General features: G+C 40.2%; 1 protein-coding gene across 1 annotated transcript in view; it reads right to left on the reverse strand.

Annotated features, from left to right (window-relative positions):
• SLAIN1 (SLAIN motif family member 1) overlaps positions 1–12,307 on the reverse strand; it is a gene marked incomplete at its 5' end in the record, with an annotated part of 50,466 nt that extends 38,159 nt beyond the window's left edge. The window contains 2 exons of the mRNA XM_083881561.1: positions 8,600–8,739; positions 11,859–12,307. Coding sequence (XP_083737687.1) covers positions 8,600–8,739; positions 11,859–12,307 — 589 coding nt within the window. The remainder of the gene's footprint in view (positions 1–8,599; positions 8,740–11,858) is intronic.
• Positions 12,308–22,598: the final 10,291 nt, after the last annotated feature.

Consider the following 22,598-nt stretch of genomic DNA (forward strand, 5'->3'; position numbering starts at 1 on the left):
GACTGAACCTTCAACTGTGTATTTACTAGACACAAACCTAAAATCAGGTGGAACAAACCTGGACCATTACATGTTCTGTGAATTCACATAAATACCTGAGACCCAACAACAAAGTCCTTACAGTGAGAGCAACAGTTCCATGTCTGGAGCAAGAAATTGAGACACAAAATGTATTTCCAAGGAAGATTCAATCACACAGATGTTCCTCTGTGATATAGATGCAACACAAATCAATATCCCATGTATCTAACAAGATTAGCAGACACAACAGTAGAATTTACACCATTTCACCAGTAACTGGAATGTGGAACAAAACTTTTGTGCCTTTCATGGAAAGATACAGATAGCAACTAGGTATGTGAAAACACAAAAAAATCCCCAAGCATCCTGTGCTCATCATTTTGGAGGATGAGCTTAACTTCTAAACAAATGATTACAAACAAGGTCAGAAGTGCCACGACTGAAGAAATAGGAGACAATGAGAAACCATCTCTGAATGAAAGGCATCAGGGTTATTCTTGCAAAACACAAAGGGTATTCAAAACTTGTTAAAAACATAAAGTAATATTGCATCCAAATCCTTCTTATGGTAAGTAGTCCAAGTTTTTTTTCTAATCTGTGGAAAGAAATTACTATTTCCAGACTCATTTCACACAACTGCTTAAGAACAGCTGGGTGGACTGTCCTTTGGCTTCTCCAGAATGAGTGGACAGACAGCTTCTCCCAGGTATGTAGCTTAAATTACTAAGATTCAGTGAAATTATGTATAACATTTAGTTACAAATCCTGATCATACTTAACTCAGAAACAATCTGTCCTCCATCAACCACAGACAAAACTAAGAAAACGCAACTGATCCCTCCTATGCAGGAGAGGACACAACTCATCAACCTTTACTGAGGAATTTATCTGACTGCATGAGGATATCTTCAAAGTTATCCACCTCTAACTCTCTGAGTAACCATTTTAGAATTGTGCAATTCAACTACAAGTCTCCTCACCCTGAATTAATACAGGGCAAACAGCAAAATCTGCACTGGTACTTGGTACTACCTAATGGGAAGAGACAATGCAAAAAATCTGACTTTCTTTCCCAAAGTAGGAGAACTTGTTTGCTCCAAGTCTGACTGCAAGTGCAATGGCCCCCTCTGCATTAGAGGGGCACACAGGGTTGGCTAAGTTGTGCAAACAGCCATCCACTTTCAAGCAAAAAGCTCTCCCAAAATCTTGTTTTCATACAGATTTCTCTGGTATTATGAAGTGGGGTCAGTCTGAGCTCAGCCAGCTGTGCAGTCTTGGTTACACAGGTAAAGTGGTAATGGTGGTCCGAATTCACCAGTGAACATCATCCAATACCTCTTTAGTCTGGGTAACACAACAGAAGAGATTTCAAAATACATAAAATAGATAAAAGAAAGAAATGCTACGCACAATGTTATTTTAAAAATTGTTACCCCATATTAGCTTTCCATGACCTCACACAGCCAAATACTCCCATCATAGTATAAAACATTCAAGAACTTGTTGCAGTACACTTTGTGACTTAATTCCTTTAACATTACCAAAAAATGTAATCTTTAAATGCTGCAAATTCGTTTTTAAAACATCAACTACCTAGGTTGCAACTATTTTTTGCTGACAAAAAAATTTTTTTGTCCCACAAGCATACTTCTACTACTTTTTTCCCATCACACTTTTTAAGCGTGAAGTTTCTGGGGAAGCATTCTATTATTGTGATAAATTCACATGCAAAAGACTTTTAGAATAGCTTAGAAACCTCACTGAGGGTAAATATTCCCCAAGAAAACATTTTCTGTAATTAAAAATTTTACAAGAATATCCCATTCTAGAAGTAAAATTAAGATAATAGATTATTTTAAAAAGTTCACAAAGGGAACAAAACCTGTAACACTCATTTTATTTTTATAAATTTTGTTTTTATAAACTCCAAGGTCTCTAGCATTTGTACTAACTCACCTTCTGTCTTGCAACATAAAAAAAATCAACTAAATCTGTGAATGCCTCTGCTCCACAAGTATTCAGATCAGAGCTTACTGACTACATTTCATTATCAAGTAGAGTAAAAAGGATTTTATTTTATTAAAAGCACTTTTGCATAAACTCTTAAGTAAAAGCAAATGATTGGTGGAAACGTCTTATTTCCATGAAACATGAACAGAGATGCTGAATGTGGAACATTTAGGAAAGCAAGAGCAAATAATCAACTTCTTTCTAATATATTAAAATGCAAGGACATTTGCCAAGAAGAAAGACTGCATGACACATTTACAGAACTGCAGACTATATCCCAGAAATAACCAATCAAAAAATACTTAAGGATCATGGCATAAAAAAACCAGAAAAACACACACATTCCAGTGTGAACAAAAGCTTCCTGAAAGATGCAATATTGTGAAGACAAGAACCAAAGCGCTCTCTGAAAGTGAAAATACAGAAATAAACCTTTTAGTAAAGAAGCAATGCTACCTCTACCACACTTGCCTCCATTCTGAAATGTTATTCCCAGCTCTCTTCTGCAGACTTCAAAAACAGACAGTGAAAGAAAGACAACATGAAAGACAAATGTAACAATAATTTGGGGACTAACATACAGTGACAAGACACATAAGATTATCTGAAACAAAAATGCAATGACAGCATCCACAACAGTCCAGTTTTGAAAAGGTCCTCATGGATAAGCCTCCAAATGCCCTCAAGTCAATTATTAAAACTTAAGTTTCTTCTTAATTTCTATATAGGAAAGTAGTTGCACATTTCAGAAGCCAATCCAGAGATTACTACTTGGCTAGGTAGCACTAAACGTGCCTGTACTTTTAGCATAAAGCAGTGTTGATGCTACTTTTATTGCTTTCAGACACACTGCATTACAGGCTTTGAATTTACATTGTGAGTATAAGGTATTTTAAATAAGAATAAACCTACTGAAATCCTCACATGAAATTTAACAGTGTTTCTAGCTGTTTAACCACTCATCATGAGATGATAGTCTCACCTCAGTAGTCAGCATGGATTAAAAAAAAAAACAAACTCTAAAATGAGATGGGTGTCTCCTCAACTGAGGCATGATCTAACACCACCTCTCTACTTTTACAGATACTTCAGAATTCAGCTTCCTCTTGTAAGTATATTGATAACCAGAACTCTATTCTAAGCAAATACCTGAGCTGCATAACAATCAATCCCCAAAATTACTAAATTCTTAAATAGTATGTACAGTGTAATTTAATAAAAAGTAGAAATCATATTGAAGAGCTGCAGTAAAAAGGCAAGAGATATCTCTGAAGTTAACCAAAAGTGTCTGATCTTCTGTGCATTTGCTGCCACAAGGGCTTTAAACCAAACACTTCTATTTTCAAGAGCACTTGCAGAGTAGCAATGTTACAGTGACAGAGAGAAATACTCTGTTTGAAATGCAAGTCGAGTATCAAACCTGAGTTCTTCCAAATTGAAATACACAAATCCTCAGCAGCTGTGCTAGAAAATCCAGAGATATCAGCATTCGCAAAACCTCTAAGAAGTGCTTGTACTTATGCAGCTGTTACAACAAATCACTTCAAATAAATGAAATCTATTAGGACGTAACTGCTGTGCATGTATAGGTGCACTCCAAGCACTAAGCTTGCACTGTATCTGAAGATGCCTAAACAGCCTGGCCTCCAAGATGTCACTCCTCAAAAGGTGCTAAGATGCAGATAAGAGCTATGGTTGATTATTTATTATTATCAGAAACAGACACAAAAAGGAAGCAAACCTCCAATGCCACTTTTTTCATTCCTTCTATAGCTTTAGATATTTTATTTATGATGGAAACAACAATCATCTGTAAGCCTCTGCACATTATTACTTCCTGCCTCAAAAGCATTTTACACAGAACTAGCCCGTATTATATATGAGCAAGAAAGCTGTATGAAATTTTATTAATCCAGTTGTGAGCATCGCAACATACAGATCTGATCCATCTATGAATAGCAAATAAAATTAAACCTAATAAATCTACTTTAGGAAAAAAAAACAAAAATCCACCTTGCCTTTGTTTCAGCACTGGATACAGCTCAAGCATACAAGATAATCTTTGTTCACTTACAGTTTTTCTGTTTGTTTCTGGTGTTAACAGACTAGAGCACAGAAGCTCCCTATGACAGTGGTTTTTAACAGTTGAAGTGTATTCCATATCTTAAAGACTCAAAATAAATTATTTCGCTATGAACTAGTGGAAAGTGGAATAGAGTTAGCATGAGGGAAGGGAACACTGCCTCTTCCTGCACAGACCACAAGTTACACATCCAGGTAAAGCCTTCTGCCTGAGCCCTACCAGCTGTAACCCACCAGATTTTTTTTTTTTTTCTTAACAGGTAAAAAGAACACAGTACTATCAAAATAAACAATTTTGTTTGGTCTCATCCCAGTTTTTTCTTGGTACATTGTATATGTGGATATCAACCTTAACTAATATTTAACATTGGGATCCAGCCCAGTAACAAATAAAATTCCTCTAATAAGAATCTTTTGTTTTGTGGAATCATAAGCAATGGAAACAAACTGCAATGGATCTGTTTCACAACATACCTTGTCATCCACAAGTGACATAACTGCATCCATCCTGAAGCACAATAATCATTTAGGAAAGAAAACAGAGTTTACCTCTTTTAAACTATAAACTACTGCAGCCAATTGCAAAACCTATAGACTTCAGCTGCCTACTGTTCTTAAACATCTGAAAAGGTATTTATGAATAAGAACTCATCCAAGCCAAATTCTGATTCTAGCCAGTATTTCATATTTCCCAATAAAGAGGAGCTTTCTATCTGGAAGGCTGAATTGGATGAGTTACACTTTGAAGCCCTGCATAAAAGCTGAGCTCCTACAGACTGACTCCTTGCTAAGCCTCTTAAGTACTCAGTTTATCCACCTGCCTGCTTCAAGAGCTTTCTGCAGAAGTGAAGTTAGGCAGGATATCTTCAGCCAGGGTGTGTGCCACCACCATCTCATGAGTTTCAGAGGGGTCATAGCCATCTGCATCAGCTAGGAAGTTCACTACCTGATCTCTCTGCTGAACTTAATTCACATCCCAACACACTCAATTACTGCCAAGAAAACACAGAAGAGGCTCTACCACACCATTAAGACTGTTAGGTGGCCTTGTTCACTTCAATTAACATAAAAAAATGAAATCCGCAACAAGATTAAAATCCAAACAGCCAGACAATTGACCCTACAATATATAGAGGACTGCTGTAAGCATAACAAACCAGAAAGGTTTCAAACAAAAGATAACTGATGAAAAGTAAGAAGAAAGATGTGATCCAGTCCAGCCTACACAGATAAAACAAATGAAACAACAAACATTACCTCAACACCGTAATTACTCATGGAAAACAGGAACGATTCCAAGCAAAGTTTGTATCATCGGAGGTTAAATGTAACTTTCATTCTCCTTAAAGCCAGCAGGTTTAATCCACAGAAACAGGGTTTTTAATAAGCCTAGTTCATGCTAAACATTATAAAATCTTTACCTACTTAGTGGTAGACCAGAGGAGTGGTGAGCAGCTTGCCCAAGTTCTCACAGCGGTTCACAGAAGAACCACCTACTGGAGACCACTTCTGTGCTTATAATAAACCTCAAGGATTTATACCAAGATGAATCCCTAACTTCTTCCATGAAATACTCAAAACCATCATTTTCACTAGAAAAGAAACAGGCTAGTGAGTGCAGCAAAGTGAAGAGAAAATATCACCCTTCAAGTGATTTTCTGGCCTGAAAGACCAAGTAGCTGTTGGACTATTTCACTGCCTCGGACTGTGCTGGCAGAAGCCTCTCCCAAGACTTTCAGCCTTGTTATGGGATATCCTAACACTGGATTATTTCAGAAAACAAATTTAAACTTTTATGAAAATCAAGATGCAAAGTAATAAAAATTCACACAAACAGCAATAAATGAGGACAGGATAAAAAATCTTAATAAGAGAACAGGAATTAGTTACAGCTCAAAATAAGACTAGCAAAAAAAAAAAATTTGGCTCACAGCTCTTCTCTCTGCATGAACTTATTCAGCTATGCTGACTTTGCAGTCAAAAATCAATTTTTACTGCTTTTTATTTCCATGTGCACTCTGATGTCTAAAGAGCTGTAACAACTAAACTGGTTTAATTTTTGGCTAATGCACCATGCACTAAGCGAATTCTACCGATAAGTCATTTCAGAAAGCACTCTTTGGTACACTATAAATGTTTTCTGACTACTCATTTAATAGTTCTTAAGTACTTCAGTGCTAACCATTGATTCAGAGCCAACCAGAAGAGGCACAACTAGATTTCAAAATACCTTGAAAATGCCCTTGCAAGCCATATGGCTAAAAGGGGAAAACATCATTCAATTTACAAGTACGAAGTCTGAAACGAGTACCAGAAAAGAAGAATGTCATACTTAGTGAGTCACTTATAAAATCTGGATGGATTATGTGTACATATTTATACACGTATATTACTGACTGAGTGCACTGCAAAACAAAACACAGGTAAGTCAGGTTACAGAAAGTTTGCTGTATTTCAAAAACCAAATTATTAGATTCTTATACAAGTCTCACATCTGGTTGAAAAACTAAGGAATAAATAAATATGGTAAGCCAACTTCTAAAAATTTAAGACTAAGAAGGATGATATTTGCTTATTATGTATCATTTAAAAGGTACAGGTCCTAAAAGAAAATACGTAGAAATACAAGTGTTAATCAGTTATTAATTAAAGCAATTTTACTGAAAAATTGCTGCAGTATAAACACAAGTCTATTCCCTCCCTGAACATACTGCTCCCATAATAGGTTTTATTTATGGCATGTATTTTCTCAGAAACTTTTTACAGAGCTCAGGAAACTCATGAGCCAATTGCCATCAGCAGAACATAAGGATCAGAGTAACTCACTGTCAATGTAACTCAGTGACATATGTCATTTGCTGTGACTTCTGCAGAGAGAGACTGAACTGATAACCATACAGAGATTTTAATTTGAAACCTTTATTGCCTCTTCAATTTAAATTAATCATTTTAAGGGCAAAAATAGGTCATGCAGTCCTCTTGCTTGTTTCTACACTGATATTACAGGCTTGACTCCACTGTCCATACTCAGATGTGCCTGCCCACTGAGAGGCCCTTGGTGAGGCCAAGGTATCATTAAAGAACAGTAAAAGCACAGGACCTTTGGAAGGTCTGCATCTGTCCTGAACAGAAAACAGGGTCACAGGCCATCTCAAAGAGCACTAGTTACCTGTGTGGTAACTAGCTTCTACACCAGACCGCACTCCACTGCTGAATGCCCAACTCCACAGAGATGTTCCTTCAGGTGAGTACACGGGGTTGAGTGCCAAACACTCATTACTGTCTGTGGACTCCAAAGAGCTACTAAATTCATCCTACAGTCAACACCTAAACCTTGCCACCTGAGCAACTTCCCTGATTCCTCTGACTACACACACAAAACCTCCACTGATAGTCAAACATGATACTCAGCTCACCCTACAGACACCTGAACTCAGATACCCAATTAACAAGCCAAAGTCCATCCTAAAACTAGATGGGATGATCACCAATATAGGAACCACAGCTTGCCCATGTAACTTGAGGCAAATAAGCTCAACTAAATATTTCTAGATCAATAATCATTGTGGCATCTTTTACAGTCAAAGAGGCTAATGCCTTCAGAGCCTGATTCAGTTAAATGCCTGATTTTGGGTAAGATTTATACACAGCTATTCATATCCTCCAAAGCATACAGGAACATGCTCCATCTCTCTTAATGACAGCTGTAGCTAACTTATACAGCCATATGTTGATGCTGTCATTAATTTTATTCCTTCTTCTGTCATGTTCCCGTATTGTTCATTTTCTTCTTCTTTCCTAGTGAGTAATAAACCCTAATATCCTCCCCTAATCGCTTTCTTCAACAACACTTAATACAATCTTAATGAGACCCCAGCCAGTAATAAAGTAAGAAAAGCCTGGTATTTATTTAAAACCAAAGTTAGAGCACACAGAGAACTCTACAAATTCACCAGCACTGATCAGCCATCACATGAATTCTAGTACTTGAGACTACCAAGAAGCCAACAAAACGGCACTGAAGTCAAGTCAAGTCAAGTCAAAGTTTGACACTGTATTAGATGTTGACTAATATGCCTTTAAAGATTTATAGCCTCATGATAATTTTAACTTTACAAAAAGTGAAAAGCACCCTTTTTCAAGCCTCAACAGATATACCAACAGTAAAGTTAGCATCAATATTTCCTCGCCAGGAGGTCCTCTATTTTAAACCGTGGATGAAAACTTACAAGTTAGAACAACAAGTTGTGCAGGAGAAAAAATGGGTAACAAAGGAGGCAAACACTTTAAAAACTGCATGATCAGAAACAAAAAAATTCAAATATTTGTTACCATTTATGTAATGAAGGAAGACTTGCACACATATGAAGAAACTGCATATCTGCCATGTGTAAAGCCTGCTAAACTGTGAAAACTCCCAAGACGAGTGAAACACCAGACCAAAAATGCCAACCTCCTAACAACAAAATTAACAAAGTAAGATTACCTTGCTCCAATCTAAAGCATAGGGAACGTTTTGCAGCTTCTATCTCAGGAGTTGGATGATCCAGAACACGCCTGCACCACTGCAGAGGACTCAGCGATTTCTCTCGAGGAGTGTGAGTCTTGGAAGGCAAGACGTACAACCTTAACCAAAACACACAGAAGTATCAGCAAGATACACAATACTGAAAAGTTTGCTTTTGTAGCTCACTTTCCTATCAGATCATTGGTGATTTATAACATCCAAAGTCCTGCAAGAGGGTATCTAATAAAAAGAAATACATCCTGAAGCAGTAGAGTTTTACATTAGTTTTCTTTCTTCCCTTCTCAAAAAAAATACGTGGCAAAGTATCAACTCTACAGGTCTGGCATGTCCAAACAAAGTTCAAGTAGATTCCACATTAAAATCTTCCATCTAATCACTACCATTGTCTGAATTTCAGCACTGTCCACAGTTCAAATATATTAGCTGCTGTAACACACCAAAGGCGCTCTTGCTTTTCCCTATACTTATATTTACTGGAGATTTAGATAATTTCAGTATCTGATTTTATCTTCTCCCAGATGAACCAGATGTTGTTCAAGTCATATTTGTAACCATTGAAAGATATTTGATGAGAAACGCTGAAAATCTATTTTCAGCATTCAACACCAGCAGAAAAGAAAAAAAAAAGCACATATGCAAAAAGATCTAGTGTATGTGCATTGTTCTCAGACAAGAGTTGGCAACTGATCAGTTACACCTCAGGAAACCACACTTTTAGACAGATTTCATGGGAGAATCCTTGAGGCTGAGATGTGGGTTGCTGTTGTTGCCCTGGCAGATTAGCAGGCACAACAGATGCTGATTCACCTGGAAGAGCACAAATCTTCCAGGAAGCAAACCATTCCTGTCTGCTGGACAAGACTGACACAGCTCCCTGGCCTGACCACCTCCAAGACATGGGGCTACGGACACCCAGAGGCAGATTCTCAAGGCACCAGAAAAACACTCCACAGACTGTAACGGGATCTGGCCTGTACAAAGGGGGAGTGAAAGGCAAGAACAAAAACTAAACAGGATTTTGCTCCTCAGGGTGGGGTCACTAACAGGTAGCAGCAGCCTTTTACTTTCATAGTTTTGGCTCAAGAGCTACCCAAGTCCCACCAGAGCAACCCTTCTCCAGTGTCTGCTCTGTGGAGTTTTTTGCCTTTGAAGCCAACCAGCACTGTCTACCCAGTTCACAAGGAACAAATATCCTCACTGTGATTGCTACTTCTCTTTCTTGGCAATCCCAGCAGAGATCAAACTATTGAATTCTCTGAGGAGAGGACTCTTTTCCCCAGACTTCCTGCAGTGCCTGACCACACATTTAAAAAATGACACTGAGAAAAACAAAAAGCAATGGAAAGAAAAGCTTTCAGATTTCCTGATAACCTGCAGAAGGGCTTCAAAAGCTAAACATCTGACTGGTGATCAGACCTTCTTGTAAAAAGCTGAACACTACAAAGTAGTTTGACTTGTCTGCAGTTCCACAGGGTTGGCTGGTTTGGGATTTTTTGTAACTCCAGTTAAAAAACCCAAAAACAACAACAAAACCAAAAAAAAGACAATCAAAACACAAAAAACTAAAGGTATTTAAGGCGTAAAATTACTAATCAACAACTAGGATATGCACTGAAGACCTTGGCTTTCCACATATCAGTTTGCTTTAAAGACAGATTACAAAGAAGCCCCAAGCAACTGGCATCACACGCCTGACCTTTCATGGACAATGATGATTTATCCTTGAACTAAAAACATTCAACAGTTAAAACAACTCACTCCTAGTGGAATAAATTTGTTAACAAATCCCTGTCATGAAATTCTGTCTGCAGACACATACATGTGTGACATAAAGGCAAATTTTGGTGCCCAAATCTAGGATTGCTCCCAGGAAGAAATCAAATTGAAAATTTCACCACAGCACATAATGCAACTATGACAGACTACCACCCTAAAATGTAAACAAGGAAAGCATTATGTTTAACAAGACATTATCAAACAAATTAGATATTCCTTAATGACAGGAAAGCTAGAAGTCGGAACCAATGTAAAATTTGATTTAAGTCTGGACTGACAAGCCCAAACCAGCCCTGCACAGACCAACCACATGCACAATGAAGCAACACTGACAAAAATTTCCAAGCAATTTGTACATGATTTTCAAAAGCCATTTCCAGAAGCAGCGCTGTGTACCATGAAGCACATACAACAATCAGAAACATTTCCGACATTTAGAGTCGTTTTTGAACACTTTATCTTCTATCAAAATTAAGGTTGTTTGAACACATCTCAGCTTCTTTATATTGCATTTTATTCTTATCTGACATTAACTTTGGCGTGATTCAAAAACTAACCACATAAAAAAGAAAGCTACATGGAAGCTTACACAGATACTCTCAAACTGCTATTTAAATAAAAGTAATCTATATATTGCTATTGACAGATCAAAACAATTGAGGATCAACGACATTCCACATGATTACACAGCCAAGATAGTATGCCAGCACTGTCCGTACGATGCTCGCCCACGCTGCTGGAAGAGGTTTTGAGGCACTAGCTTTACCAATCTACTTGTATCTCTACCTTGCAATCTCCCCCTCTGTTTGTAAGGGAGCACAACCATTCGTCCAGATCGATTTTATTTTTTGCTTTATTCATCCGCTATTCATTTCTGATTTATTCCATTTACTGGCACCCTGCCGTGCCTTTTGCAGATCCGTGGGCGCGTAAGATACACAATTTAGATCAACGTCTAAAAGACAAAAGCCCTCACAAATCCCTGAAGATGGGAGACAATTCGGCAGAGATTTTAGGATGAGGAGGCAGCGCTGCTCAGATCAAGGCTTTCCCGGAACGAAATTCCGCTATTTTTAATTCCTTATGTAAACAGGAGGCTGAAACTAGGCTGAGATGTGAAGGCTGTTGCTCGGGGCAGAGAACGAGCCCTGCTCCCCGCGGAGCGAGCCGGGCGGTGAAACCCCGACCCGAGCTCCGAACACGGGCCCTTCCCTGGGCACGCTTTGGGGGGGATGGAGGGGGGAGGAAAAAAATTTAAAAGAAAATATATATATATTTTTTTTTTTAAGAAGGGGGGGAAAGCAGATTTCCGTCTAAGCAAGGAGATCAAGTGGATCTGGGGGCTAACGCTAATCAGAGCCGGGAGAGCGCTGCGGGAGGCCTGGCCGGGGGACAGGGCCGGGCCGGGGCGGGGAGCAGGGCAGGGCCGAGCCGCATGTACCATGTATCCTCGTCCTCTCCGCAGCCGTCCTCCAGCTCCAGCACCGCCACCTCGTCCAGCACCGTGGCCGCCGCCCCCGGGCCGCCGCCGCCTTCCTGCGCGCCGCCAGCGGCCGGCGGCCCGGGCGAGGGCTTGAAGTAGGCGAGGGGCTCCGGCGGGCACAGCAGGGCGGGCCCCGGGCCGGGCGGGCACGGGGAGCCCGCGGCGGGGGGGCTGGAGGGGCGCAGCCCGCCCGGGGCCGGCGGCGGGGCCAGCAGCAGGTGCGGGCTGGGCGGGCCCGCGGCCACCGCGGCGGCGGCGGCGCGGCTCCGGAGCTGCTCGTTCTGCTTTTCCAGCTTCCGCACCAGCTCCTGCAGCTTCTTCACCTCCAGCTCGGCGCTGACGGAGGAGCCGGCGCCGCTCCCCTTCACCTCCGCCATCATCGCCGGCTTCAGCAAGGCAGCCTCCATCCTGCCGGCCCGCGCCGCCGCCGGCACCTGCTCCGCCGCGCCGCCGGAGGGCAGCGCCCGGCCACCGGGGGAGGCGGGAGCGCCGGGGTCCGGCCCTGGGCGGCTGTGCCCGGCCCCGCTCCGCTCCTGCGCCTCCCGTTAACGGCGGCGAGGGCGGGATCCCCTCCCACTCCCACAGCCCCGGCGACGCGCACACGCACTGGGCAGGAACAAAGAGCCGCCCCGCGCCCCCGCCATCCAGCCCCGGGCGAGGGCGGCGGGGGCCACTCGCAGCGGAGCCCCGGGTGTTTAAGGAAAAGTGCCTTCCCCCAGTGCCCCCACCGCGTGTGCCCCGCCCCGGCCGCGGGCGGGATCCGCCGCGCCTCTCCTGGGCCCGGTAATTAGAGCCTGCTGGTGTCAGGGCTGTAATTATGCAGATTGGGAGTGTGAGGGGAATGGGAATCACAAATAGAGGCTTTGTTGGGCTTGAAAGGAGCTAATTCAGCCAAAAGCCGCCGTTTGTAGGTTTAAAACATGCTGATTCTGGGAGTTTTGGCGCAAAGCGAGGAAAACGAGGAAAACGACGCGTTTTTGAAGTTGCGTTGGTGGTGAAGGAAAGACTAAACCGAGCATTGCAGAAAACTGTATAACTATGTACTGGTTACGTGGAGGAGAACTCCTGAGGTAAAAGATGCCCTCGCATTGAAATGTCTTTCTTAACACAGCCCAGATATGTAGGTGGGCCTGTAGATTGCAAACCTTTGAGGGAAGAGAGGGATGAATCCTGTTCACTTTCAGTGGTGGGTTTGCGTTGTCTTTCATTGCCCGGCACTGTAAGAACCATCGCTTGTGTCCTTTGTGTCACCCGGGAGGTGAGCAGGGATTCCGTGCTGCCCAAGACAGCTCAGGATCGCACAACCCTCCTTCACTCCATTTCCTCTGGCTACAGCTTTAGGGGATAACCTTCTAAGTCACTGTTCTAAGTCTCCTACGGCTCTGATACAAAATCAAGAACAAATCTCATTAAGTCAGGGAAGGTTTAGATATTAGAAAATATTTCTTCACAAAAAACGTAATTAAGTGCGGTGGTCTCGGTGTCTCGGGAGCCTCCTCCCAACTAGGCCTGGCCAGCCCTTACACCGGCTGCAGGACAGGTACAGTTCAGTATCCTGGGATACCTCCCCCATCCTGTGGGCTCTTTGTTCCGCACAGGCGTGAGCAGAGACTAGGAAATGAAGAGACGCCTCTGTGAGGAGTCAACCAGTGTAGTTTATTAGCACTCCACAACAAATAACCTCACCCCCAGAAAGACTGCCTCACAGAGCACAGATCACCCCCGTGCAGCCGCTTAAGTATGGGGGTGGAACAATGGCACAGCAAAGGACCAATCGGGTACAGGTAGGGCGGGGCTCTGCACACAACTGACATACAAAAGGACCAATCCAGGAGGGGAAGGTGGGAACAGTTGGGATCCCGCCCAATCACTCCATGACCTCACTGGAACTTTCTAGATCCAGGGCGAGGCCTGGAAGTGACAGACAGGAGCTGGGGTTGTATAACAGGTGATTGATGGGTAACGGTAACTGGGGTAAACCATAGGGGGATAAACATGGGGGGTACATGGAACAAACCATTGAATACATACAACAATATAAGAATGAATCACAAATACATACATCAACTGATAAAACTAAAAACGTATCACTACAATTAAGCATTGGAACAGAGTGCCCAGCGAAGAGGTTGAATCACCATCCTGCATGTATTTAAAAGATGTGTAGGTGAGGGACTTGGGGATGGTTTAGCGAGGAGCTGGCAGTGCTGTGTTAACAGTGATCTTTGATGTCTTTGCTGGCCTAAATGATTCTGTGAGTCTAAGGTTGCTCAGCTACCCACTAAAAATGGCTACTGGTCAGTCACTACCCAGTTCGTGAACATGAGCTTTAGGCAGAGCAGTAGTGCTGTCGCCACTGCTGCCTTCACCCTGCTTGGTTGCTGTGTCAGGTTTCTGGTGTCAGGAGGAAGAGACGTTGATTCTCTGTTCAGGGCATAAGGCAACTTTGAAATCATCCAGCCTGTCACAGTTTTGTCTCTTTGGTTTATGATCTGGAAACTTTCTTCTGCATGTGCACAGGAAGACAGCACTGTTGTTGTCAGTCGTTCAAGCACTCCTGCAGTATAGATAGTAACAACCAGTCATATAAGAATGACTAGAAAGCAAGCTAGAGTGGAGCACAACACATTGACTTCCAGATGATATAACTTCTGTCAGTGAAGAGAGTAAATACAGCCCTCAGTGTACCATTTTGCAACCAGATGGCACTTAATCCAAAACTTTGGTTGTGTCTTCTCTGTCCCTTTGGAAGAAAGAAGGAGGGAAATGTTGAGAGTGTAAAAATGATCTGGCCCCAGTTCTGCCATGTTTTATTAGAATGAGTAACAGAATCCAGTTTTCACTACTCCAGATAGTTTTAATATTTATTCCTATTCCCACAGGTAAAAGGAGAATTGAGCTTCTGCATGTTTAGTCTCAGGCAAAATATGTACCTCTCAGCTTATTATCACTAATAATGGTACTAGCCTTAGTTCTTAGAAGTGCATTGTTAATCCAGTAAGATTGCAAAATTATATAGAAAGAGGAATTGGCAGCAAATATAATATTGAGTTTATTATACACCACTAGTGTACAATTAAAAAAAAGACAAGAAGAAGTTTATTATAGTATCAGTGCTGGAGGATGCAATGAGGCAGTAGAGGTTCAGTTATATATCATAACATTTTTTTTCACTGAAAGAGTAGTTAGGCATTGCAATAAGTTGCCCACATAGGTGGTGAAACCACTGTCTCTGGAAGCATTCAAGAGATGTCTGGATGTGGCAGTTGGGAGTATGGTTTAGGAGTGATTATAGTGGTGCCAGGTTGATGGTTGGATTAGATGATCTTGAAGGCCTCTTCCAACCCTGATGATTCTGTGAAATACTCAAAAGAGATTCAAAATGGAGGATTTTTTTTCTATTTTATTTTGTTTTTAAACCAAGAATGCAAAATCTTTTAGTGGCCCAGCCAGAAAACCGAGTAAATGGGTATCTGAAGTTTTCAGTTGTCAGAACAGGAACATGACAGTGTGGTCTGGATATTGCATCACTGAAAATATCTTGGTGCAGACACCAGTGTGAGGATACATCAGGAGACACATTTGAAGACAGGGTAGATCATGTAGCATCATAGCACAAGATCTTAAGAGTCACCATGGGAATGCTTGTCCTCAGTTATGAGTACTAGTAGTTAAAAAATTTCAAATGCTCTCTACTGTTTGCACCACCTACACAAATGTTGCATGCAGGCTTTAATTTCAGAACTCAGTTGCCAAAGAGAACAAGCTTAGGACTCGGCATTGTACCCTAGCATGGGTACAAAAGAATCTCTTCCAGACAGATGCATTGGTCATAGACATCATATCGCCAAGTGGTCCAGAGATTGGCTCTTCCTTGACTGGGACTTCTGAAGTGAGATACCCAGTAGTATGGGTAGAAGGCAGCTCAAAGTTGTGCATACTTCAGCTACCATGCTCTCAATCAGTGTGAGACACTCTGTCTTTTCCAGGCATTCCCTGTACAAGTGGATTTAGTAAAGGGGAAAATGCATTTCACTGTGTTGCATTTGTTGCTTTATTTTAAGTCTACTTGTAATTTCACTAACACATAATTCCACTAATAACATAGCTTCACACATAGGTGCTGGCAGGTAAAATGTATGTTGATGAATACACTGTGCCATGGTTTTCAGGTTGGTCTGTTTGAAAATAGCAAAGATGATTTGAACATCTTAGTAATTTAAATAGTTAACGTAATTGTTTGGGTTTTTAAACATAAATTACTCTCCTCCCAATATTGACGTTACTAATAAATTTTGAATGACTTCCATTCAGTATCCCAGCAATAGCTCATGAGTTTGATCAATCCACAACTTCATCAGCATTTTACAAACCACACTGAAGACTTGATGGTTCTATTCTTTTTTTCAGGCATTGATAAAATGTGTCTAACACCAACCCCAAACATCCTAATGTGCCCAGGAAACCCATTACTCCTGGACTTGAGAAATTATATGCCCTAAATCAGTAGAAAGCTACTATAGGATGCTACTTACACAGTATCCTATAGTAGGAATTTCTGAATCAGTGTAGTTACTAATAGGCTGTCAATGCAGAGAACAAAGAAGCTGGAAGTCCACAAATCCCATCTGCTCTTTCCTGGTAATAAGCTTGTTGCTTTATGCTGCAATAGCTGCAGGCTGGATCTGCCTTTCAGGCAAGCCAGCAAAGAATTAATTGCTGTAATCCAGTCTGGGCTATACAAAAGACGTGTAACAATAAGGTCAAAGCACGGACAGTAAACTCCAAGTCTCATGAGATTATTTTAAAGTGCAGTTCCAGTCTGAAAAATGACTAAAAGTAGTTTAATAAAAATAGAGCCACTATCATGCCAGCAGAAGTCCATCCTATCCAGTATTCTGCCTTTAGCAAGGGCTGATAGCTTTGTAAGGAAAATATCTCAGAAACAAGAAAAATATTGAGGGATATTTTCTCCTCTTTCAAAAGTCATTGAATCAGGACATCTGGATCATTTAATTTTGATAGCAACCGATGTGTAATAATATTCCATTTACTGAGACCCATTTTTAAGCCATTTAAACATTAGGGCTCTACAGCCCCCTGTGGCAATTAGAGCTGCAATTTAATAATGTATTGTTAGAAAAACTACTTCTTATTATCTGCTTTAAATCTGCTGCTTAGTAATTTGATTGGGTGCCCCTTAGTTCTGGTTTTCTGAGAAAGACAGAATGATTAATCATTCTCTATTCAGCTTTTCTTTGTCATTCATGACTATATAAAATTTAGATACTTCTCTTCCCAGCTGACAAGCCCTAATTTATATAGCCTTATCCCCACAGAAGTCGGGCCAAACCTCCTATTGTTTCCTGTCTCACTCCATAACGAAAACGGAATTTTCTAACCCATTGTTTTCTTTCTAGTCTCACTCCATGTTTTCTTATAAAGCCAAATGTTCTCAGTTAAAGAAATCAGCTTAACCAAAAGCATATTGGCTTCTTCAGAAACACTCATATATTCATGAGCATGCCCTGCTTTAAAAAATCTGTGGAGACTCTCCTCCAATATATCATACATATCCAGATGCTTCTGTATTCTGTTATTTATTCCAATTTGTACAAATTGGCTTGATAAAAAAATAGGACTAAATGAAATGTAGTTCCCCAGAGCAGTTTTTGTGGTTTTTTCAAGGCTGATAGCCCAGATGATGCTTCTTATTTGTTTGGCACCAAGCCTGCATTGAATGGTAGGGTCGATGTTTTGTGAAAATTTCAACAATCTAACACTTGAGTTTCTGTAGAGGTTTTGCATAGATACTACCTAGACCTAGGAATTTGTTACCGTTAAATTTATACCTTTACTCCGCATTATTTGAGCAATTAAACACTTCCCTGAAGTTACAGCATGGATTCTTCATTCTTAGTGTCTCTTGCAAACATTTTGACTTCCTAGCTGTTGCTAATTTCTTGCCAATTGACTTCCTCCTTTTTTATACTATGTTCTTCTCTGAACTATCATGGTTCCTTTGGGGTGTTTCCTTATTTAATTGATATTAAATTGAAGTACATTGTAATCACCATTAGAATGGATTTACTATAAGAACAAATCCAAAATTGCATCATTTCATTGAGCTCAAATTGCTCCAGTGCTTATGATATCCAAAGATACTGTCTGTGAATTCAGCTTAGGGTCTGCTAGTTTGTAGATGTATCCATAACAGAATTATCCATAACAGCTCTTGTTCAAGGGGTTATTTGATTGTTACAAATCATTCTGACTTTCAAATGCTTTCAACCCCCCTCCTTCACCCCTCTTCCCATCCCTTCTGTTTATTATAAACTGAAAGCATCAGCCTGAATCTTGCAAATCAGGATGGGTTTCTTTCTGATGATCTTCATGGATAACAAAGACTAATTAGACTTTCAAAGAAGTTTGAATATTTACATTGTTTCCAGTATACAAGTATATTGGAGAGTGTAATTTGGTTTACCAATCATGAATAAGAAAGAGAAGGTTGAGGAGATGTGATGTTCAAGGTTGTAAATAAATTGAGCTGATAATCTAAAAGTAAAGTTTTCGAAACACTCTTTGAGTGTGAAGAGCTGAAGATCACAATCACAGAAATCCACCTTCTCTCCAGGAGGCTAAAAATCCATGACACACCTTCCACCAAGACTCCAGATTTCAGCTTGTCTTCAGGGAACATGGCAGCTGATTCAGGGAAAGTGCCTTATTTTCTGATAACATGATGATACCGAATCATCAAATCCTGGTTTTGATTTTTTTTTTCTTTTTCTTTTTTGTCCTTCTATTAATTTTCTGACATCTTTACTTTTGTCTATTTGCGTATAGTTGGGGAAAGAGATTCAAGAAATTCATCAACTTTGCAAAAAAGTGGAAAAAATTACTGTCCATGTTAGCAAGTCCATCATGTGGATACATAAGTGGTTTTTACAGTTTGCAAACTGTTAATAACTGTAGGCTAACAGACTCAAGGCTTTATGATGCTGCAAAGTGCTTTAGAAGTTACCATTTTAAAAAATTAAACAGCAATAGGCATTGGTTATGTGATGTATGTAGGACAAAATAATTAGTACAAAGATCCCTCAGTCCAACAGTAATGGTGTGTTTGAGAAGGCAAATCTGAGTGGCACCATATCAAAAGAGCATAGAAAATTTGCAGTTGCTTGAAAGGCTTTTCTTGTGTCAAAGTGGGTGTGTTAGCTTTTCAGATAAGGAATGGTTTAAAAAAATAAGTACCTGAACTTTCAGGTTCAGTTTGGTCAAGCAAGAATCTTTGGTGACTATCCAGAAAAGTCCATGTAATTTTTTCTTTTTTTTTTTTTTTTTTTACTGTCAGATGGGATAGAAAAAAAAACCTGCCTGTAAAAATAGTGTGAAAAATCTTGCATATAAAAACTTGTCCTTGCACTATCTATAGCCCACTGAATCACAAAAGATATAATAAAATGGCAAAAGATACCTAGAGGGTAATTTAGGTACAGTTAGAAAACTTATGTCCAAACTTTTTTTTCTGTAAAACTTGCAGAGTACTTGAGATCTTTCCTGCAACATCACTAGACTGGCATAAAACCCCTTATCCTTCCTCCTGCCATGCCAGAACTCCTGGGTCTGGGTAGTGATGGATCTGTCCATCTTGCTCCTTCTGGGTCCCTTTGTCCACCCTGGAGATGTGCAGTCAGTGCTGGAAACACCTCCAGGGCTGGGTGAGAGCTGGTCTAAAATCAGCCCTTTCTGGGACAATCTGGAAATAGAAGAAATGCAGTACAGCAAAGGTATTTCTTGAGTACTTCACTGGATTGATGAAGCGTGTGTGAATTTTGATACTACAAAAAAAAGTGTATTCTTCCTAGCTAGATCTTTTCCTTGTGTTTGTTCCATTCTTGTTCTCTTTTGTTTCCAATTGTTCTCTTCATTATGAGAAGCAAAGTCCCTGCTGTCTTCACTCCCTGTTTAATTTATGCTCCTACTTAGGAGATTCTGATTCTGCGTAAGAAGGCAGGGCAGTTTTTAATTAGTTCTGGTGATCTCCAAATTAAAAGCCAGAAACCACAGTTCTCAAAGCATGTGCCCTCCTCTGACTGGGTATGTGGGTTGTCTCTCACTAGAGTGGAAGAGGCAGAAAAAATATTGTTCCTTCCCAGATTTCCTCCTTAAGCTTTCCATGGATGTCAGTCGTGTCAGAATTGGTATGCTTGCTCCCAAACACAATTTTGTTGTGAGAAAACTGGTGTTTCGCTCAAAAGGCTTTACTGTTACTTTCACATATGTCGCTGGGCAGATGGATAGCTCAAATGTATTATCAGTTGTGAAAACAGCTAAAAACAGTGTTCAAATGCATTATCTGTCACATACTTCTGTAGATTTCCCAAATATTGTTTAACTATTTGGCTATTTGAAATTACAATGCTACAAATACAGTTAGCTGGATTCTTACTCTTAATTCCAAGATTTGAACTACATACAGGGATAATATAATTCAAAGTTCCATGTGTGGAAACTCCCTGGAGAAACCAGAAGATATGAACACAGACAAATGTTTTCTGGAAAATTCATCTTACAGTTGAGTTTGACTATTAATTTCAATGGCACAATTATTTACAACAACACTAGTACTATTAAAATTCCTTAATTGACTTATCTGCATAATGCTTTCATTTTTTTCATAATATTTTCTCCCTTTTCTGCTTCTTTTAGTATTTAAACATGTGGAAAAATGTCTTGAATGCCAGAAGATGTTTGTCACTTCTTTCCAGAATTGATTGTGTCTTCTTTTTTTCCTGAGTAGGTAGGTTTAAAATGTTGGCTGCCAAATGTTTTGACCACAATAGCTGTCTAAGTTCCCTAAACTGATGACTGCATAACAATGCCAAGACTCAGACAGTGCTTTTGGCATGATTACATTCAGATATTGATTTTAACAGAACCAAACCAGTCACTTTTAAGTCCTGGCACAGCCTACAAGGCTGTTGCTGTCAATTTATAACTGACACAGTTATTTAAAAAAAAAAAAAAAACAAACAAAAAAAAAAAAAAAAACTAGAAAATATTCCATTTCCAAGCAGCTTGTTTGGAAAGGGAGGTAAACTCTGAATTTTTTTGGGGTCATTCATACAGGTGCAGCAGTACCACCCAGAGGCTGCTGCTGTGCTGGACACTGCACAAACTAGAGAGAGTTCCTGTCCAAAAGGGCTCAGAGGCTGGAAAGACAAAGATACTAAGGCTTAGAAGAGATTATCATATGAAGATGTTTGCATAATCTTCAGATTGTTTCTTCAGATGAAACCCACCAAAATTTCACTCTTTCACTGTCCTACTCAAGTCAAATCTGAATGTAGACAACCCCTCTAATAATTCACATTGCTTTTAATTCTTAGTTAGACCACTTGGATGAGATGATGAAAATCCAGGATTTGATCTTTGTTCCCAAAACAATGTATGTTTTGTTCAGGAGTCATTCCCGAGTTGTCAATAAGCATGTAATGAATGTGCAAGCAGTGTGGTTATCCAGTGGAGCATGGGCCATAAGGATCCAGCCTGCACTGGGCAGGGAATGTGGCTAAAAGGGAACATCTTGTTTATTCCACACACTCAGCTGTTCCACTGTGTTACACAACCTGCTTAGGTATATTGGGGGAGACATTGAACTTGGTACTCCCATTTTCTTGGCCCAGTTCCTCTGTTCAGAGAACACCATCTCCATGGTTTTAAAAGGTGGTAGTTATTGAGATGTTCGAGAAGGTCTGATTTTAACGGTTTGTTCCAAACATATTTGAGAGTACCTGCAAATTCTTCTCTCTGAGATGCAAGGAATGTTTGTAAGTCCTAGTTTTACTGATGCAGGATATTAGCAGACCAGGCAAAGCACAAAACAGAAGAGGAGGCCTTTGAAGTCAAAGGAAGACCTTATCAGTTTAAGAATTCAGTTGCTCTGCATCAATTAAGCAGCTAAACAGAGCTATTTTGGTCTACAATTTCAGACTTCGGCACATCAAACCTACTTATTTAGTATTTATTCTCTTTATCCTTTGTCTTTATGGAATGATGGATGTCTCTGCTGCTGTGAAGAAAAATGAGGTGTTGTGGTGCAGCAGAAGGAAGAAAAGGAGGCATTTCTCCCATGCAGTCTGGCATCAACTAGTCTGACAGCTGAAACCACTTCCCTGTGTAACAGAGTGGCTACAATGAGCGATGTGCAAGTATGATCAGAGAGCAAAACCAACCAAGAAAGTGGGTACTTTTCATTCTAAACAATGAGATTATGTTAAAATATCAAGTATCAATGAAGGCAATCAGAGTAGCAGAGTTATGACCTTATTGTTGTGTATAAATAAACTGAACACCTGAAGCTATCCCAACACTACATACATTTTTTAGGAAAAAATAAGGAATAGAAGTGACCTATGGAATAAATGCAAGAGCCATTTGATGTTCTTTACAAGCCTAGCTGAAGAGACTCTGTGAAGTAACAGAAAGTATGTCTTGTCAAACTGACATGGATCTCTATTTCATGAGGAAGAGGACGAGGGCACAGTGTCACAGATGTTTGTCACTGTGTCAAGCACTGATAGGGAAGAATGCTCAGGCTGAGTGTTCTGTGGGAACCTACACAGGATACAACAGAATATATTAACACAGCAAAGATGTTCTTATGACATTCCTTGTTCTTGTAAATATCAG

This window comes from Zosterops lateralis (genome assembly GCF_965231275.1).
Source record: "Zosterops lateralis genome assembly, chromosome: 2".
Taxonomy (NCBI): domain Eukaryota; kingdom Metazoa; phylum Chordata; class Aves; order Passeriformes; family Zosteropidae; genus Zosterops; species Zosterops lateralis.